Raw genomic sequence first — 4,088 nt, forward strand, 5'->3', positions numbered from 1 at the left:
ATCCAGGGAGGGCCTCAATTTAAATAAGTAAAAAGCCCTCTACCATACCATCTACCTGGAGCTTAAAAAAAATCAAGAAACACAGCCCTTCTTCCCCCACTCACAAATGTCTGCCTCTATCTCTGAGCAGTCGATTCAGCTGCTAGCAAGCTTCAGCACTTTTGGTTTGCATGACCTCAAACTCAGCTGACGCTTCACACCAATAAGCAGCTGAACTGGGTTTGTCCCCAGGGATGCTGCCAAGCACCCTCGCAGACAAGGCTGGTCCTGCCAAACCCCTTCCTTACAAACTCTTCATGATGATGTTACTCAACATCCTGCACAGGAGGCACCAGGCTCTCTTCCTTCCTTCTCCTCCTCCATCCCTCACAAGACCAAGCAGCCCCGAACTCCCACCCTCAGCCACAAGGCTGTACTTACCAAACCCAACAGATACAGATACACATCTTTAAAAAGCACAGACAACACAGATACGGCTTTTTTTTTTCAAAAACATACTTCATATTTCCTCTTTTATTATATAAATATGTTTAACCTTTTACTGTAAGAATATAAAATGTTTTAAGAGGATCTTTGTTATTTTTTTTATACAAATTCACAAACAGTACAATTAATCCATAGGGGTCTCTGGGTTTGCGTTAACTCCATGGTCTGGCCTGTTACTGTGGAGGATTTGAGATTTGGAACAGATGAGCAAAAAAAAAGCCAAGATATTTAAAAACAAAACAAAACAAAAAAAAACAAAAACAAACCCCAAACTTGCTCTTCCTCTTTAAAATAATAATTAAAAAATAATCTAAAGACCCAGCTCCATTTTATTGACAGAACAGAGATAAGACAGATGAACTTCAGTCTCCTCCCCTTCACATTGCAGCCTCAGGGCCTGTAGGCCAGCTCTGCTCCTCTCCACCTACAAACAGGAAGGCTGGCATAGTGACCTTTTGTAGGTGGTTTAGGAGGGGAAGGGAAAGCATTTGCATATATCCATATATATAACTTTTTTTTTTTTAACAAACTTGCATTTTACACATTTCTGTTAACAGTAGCCCAATCCTCAGCGTGGATTCTCATGTTACATGTTTGTGCTAGAAGAGTAAAAATGCAGAAGCACAGTTTGGGTCCCCAGTCCCCAGTGAAGAGGGAGGGAGAGGCACAACCAGAATGTGAAGGTGGGACACAGTAGGGTAAGCCTGAAAACAAAAATGAAAAAAAAGGGGGGGCGGGGGGAGGAGGGGCAAAAAGAAGAACAAACCCAAGGGGCATTATTCCAGTCTAGGCACAAAAATGTTTCAGTCTCAAAATCTCTTTCCTGTAAGAATTCCAGGGCTTTTGAGGAGGGGAAAAAAAAAGTAACAAATTAAAACGAGGTAGCCAGACATCATATATATATATATTTATATATATAGAATATATTCAGCAGAAAAAAAATGTACTTAAAAATCCACAAGAACAGCAACTTCATATGTCTTTAAAAATAAAACCATGTAAGAAAATGAATACTGTAAAGGGGAGAATGAGTGAACTGGGATCAGTTACAGGATGTAAGCAAGGGATAGATGGGAGAGTAAGAGGCTGTTTTTGTAGCAGTAATTTTTTTTATGCATTTCAAAATAAAAACAGGTCACAGTATCTCAAATGAAGCAGAAATGAAGCTGGAGATTTTTCCTTAAGTTCCCTGGGTAGAAAGGAGCTAAAAACCCCTTCTACCTGCTCACCCCCGATCCAAAGAGGAATGGATATGTAGCTGGATATGTCTATCCCTGTTGCCAAGAAGAAGGAGGGGAGAAAAGGAGAGAATGATGAAAGGGAAGACAAGTCTCGGTAACTCTCAGCGTCCCCCAGTGCACGGGAAGGCTTAAGAGGCTGGGGCCTGTGCCTAGTCCCCACAGAGACAAGAGAAGGAGGAAATGGCATCTTCATCTCCAGTAGAGAGATGGGGAGAGAGAATGGAGTGCCTAGGCTTTTCCATTAACCACAGTGCAGGATGACATGGAAACATACTGACAAAAGGAGAGGCTGTAGCTATCGCTAATCTCAGTGCAGTGGAGAACTGGAATAGTGGGAGGTTGTATCCACCCACAGCAGAGAATAACATGGAGACTGAAAACAGATTTAAAAGGAAAAAAAAAATCAATGTACCTAGGGAGCAGTATTTCTGTCACAAATGTGTGGACAGGGGAGGGGCAAGCACAGAGGTGGAATGGTTGTTTTACCAAAAGCTGTATCTGTGCCCAGCCCAGGATGACTGGGTGGCTGGGGACACAAGTGTAGCTAGGAAGCCTTTTCTGCTGTTATTGTTTTTTGTTCCCATCTCCATTCCCACTCTCCTTTATAAAAACCAAAAATAACCTATTCTGAATACATGGCAGAACAAGGGTCTGTCTTTATCCATCCTTAGTGCGCGAGGGGATGGAATCAGGGAGTGGGGATAAAGAGGGGTGTCTCTAGCCCCAGTGCATAAGAGTGTCGGCTTCTACCTCTTCCGCAGGGAAGGATGCTGTGGGAAGGGAGAGCTCTGTCTCCCCAGTGTGGAGCTTGAGGCATGACCTGGAAAATGGATAGGTGCTTTCTCTCTCTCCTCCTGCTCCCCCTTCCTCCTCCTGCTCCTCCTCCACAGCAAGGGTAGGTAGGCAGCACAGAAGGGTCGAGGATATACTCTCTTTCTCTGTGTTCCCCCCTGCGGTGCCAGAGTGCGTGGGTAGCATGACTCTGTGCGTGCCCCCCTCTCTCTTTCTCTCCTCCTCTGCAGCAGTCAGTCAGTCAGTGAGTCCCTCCAGAGGAGATGGAGGTCTCGGGGCGCCCTCCTCGTCTCACCTGACCTTCTCACTCTCAGTCATTTCCCAAAGTCCCAGGTTGAGCACCTTGAGGCAGGGCAGCTGGGTGATGCGCTCCAAACCCCGCTTGGTGATGCGGGTGCAGCCGTAGAGGTCGATGCCCGTGAGCTGGCTGAGGTGTTCGGCGATGAGCTCCAGGCCCTTGTCGGTGATGCGGACGCACTGGCCGATGTTGAGGGTGCGCAGCCCGTGCATCTGCCGCACCATGCGGTTGATGCCCTCGTCGCTAATGTGGCAGGAGCAGAGGGAGAGGGAGCGCAGCCCGTCCAGGCCCTGTGCGATGTAGGCCAGGCTCTGGTCCCCCACCTTGTCGCAGAAGGAGACGTCGAGGCCGGACAGCCGCAGGCTGCCCATGGCCAGGTGCATGATGCCCGTGTCGCTGATGTTGTCGCAGGAGCGCAGGTTGAGGCTGCGCAGGCTGCTCATGTGCGACAGGTGCAGCAGCCCCGCGTCCGAGATGCCCCCGCAGAAGCTGAGGTTGAGCTGGCGGAGGCGGCCCAGCCCGCGGGCCAGGTGCTTGAGCGAGAGGTCGCTGAGCTTCTGGCAGTCCTGCAGCGTGAGCTGCTCCAGGCCCAGGCAGCCCTCGGCCGCGCTGCGCGTCATGCCCGCCAGGTGCCCGATGCCCACGTCGGAGAGGTGCCGGCAGGAGCGCAGGTTGAGGCTCTTGAGGCGCTGCAGGCCCCAGGCGATTAGCAGGAGGCCCGTGTTGGTGATGTTGCTGCAGCCCCCCAACTCGAGCACCTCCAGGCCCTTGAGGTACTGGGCGATGCGGCCCAGGCTGCTGTCCGTGATCTGCTTGCAGAGGCTCAGGTTGAGCGAGCGCAGGGAGCTGATCTCCGCCACGAAGGCGTGGCTCAGCCCGTTGTCGGTGAGGTTGTAGCAGCCGCTGAGGTTGAGGCTCTCGATGTCCGCCATGCCCTGGACCACGTAGCTCAGGCTGCGCCGCAGCGACAGGATCTGCACCCGCCGGATGCCCCGCGCCGCCAGGCTGGGGAAGAGCGAGGGGTTGGCGCGGCGCAGGTGCAGCTTGGCCTCCACGCCCCGCCACACCGAGCGGTGGTAGGCGGCGTCCCGCCAGGCCGTGCACACCTGCGCCGCGCGGCCCTTGTCGCGCACCTCCAGGTACCCGAAGATCATGGCGAGCAGCTCGGGGAACAGGCACGAGATGTGCGTTTCCATCGCGCGCCCGGCCGCCCCCGCCGCGCCGCTGCCCCCTCGCCGCCGGGCCCGGCCCGCTTCCGCCCGGGGCCCGCC

General features: G+C 52.2%; 1 protein-coding gene across 1 annotated transcript; it reads right to left on the reverse strand.

Moving 5' to 3' along the window:
• Nucleotides 1-477: 477 nt before the first annotated feature.
• FBXL14 (F-box and leucine rich repeat protein 14) lies at nucleotides 478-4,054 on the reverse strand. The gene has a single exon (XM_027680700.1). The coding sequence runs from the start codon at nucleotides 4,011-4,013 to the stop codon at nucleotides 2,811-2,813; it is 1,203 nt and encodes a 400-aa protein (XP_027536501.1). The 5' UTR covers nucleotides 4,014-4,054; the 3' UTR covers nucleotides 478-2,810.
• Between the last annotated feature and the right edge of the window lie 34 nt (nucleotides 4,055-4,088).

This window comes from Neopelma chrysocephalum, unplaced genomic scaffold (genome assembly GCF_003984885.1).
Source record: "Neopelma chrysocephalum unplaced genomic scaffold, ASM398488v2 Primary Assembly neopelma1_59, whole genome shotgun sequence".
NCBI classification, from domain to species: domain Eukaryota; kingdom Metazoa; phylum Chordata; class Aves; order Passeriformes; family Pipridae; genus Neopelma; species Neopelma chrysocephalum.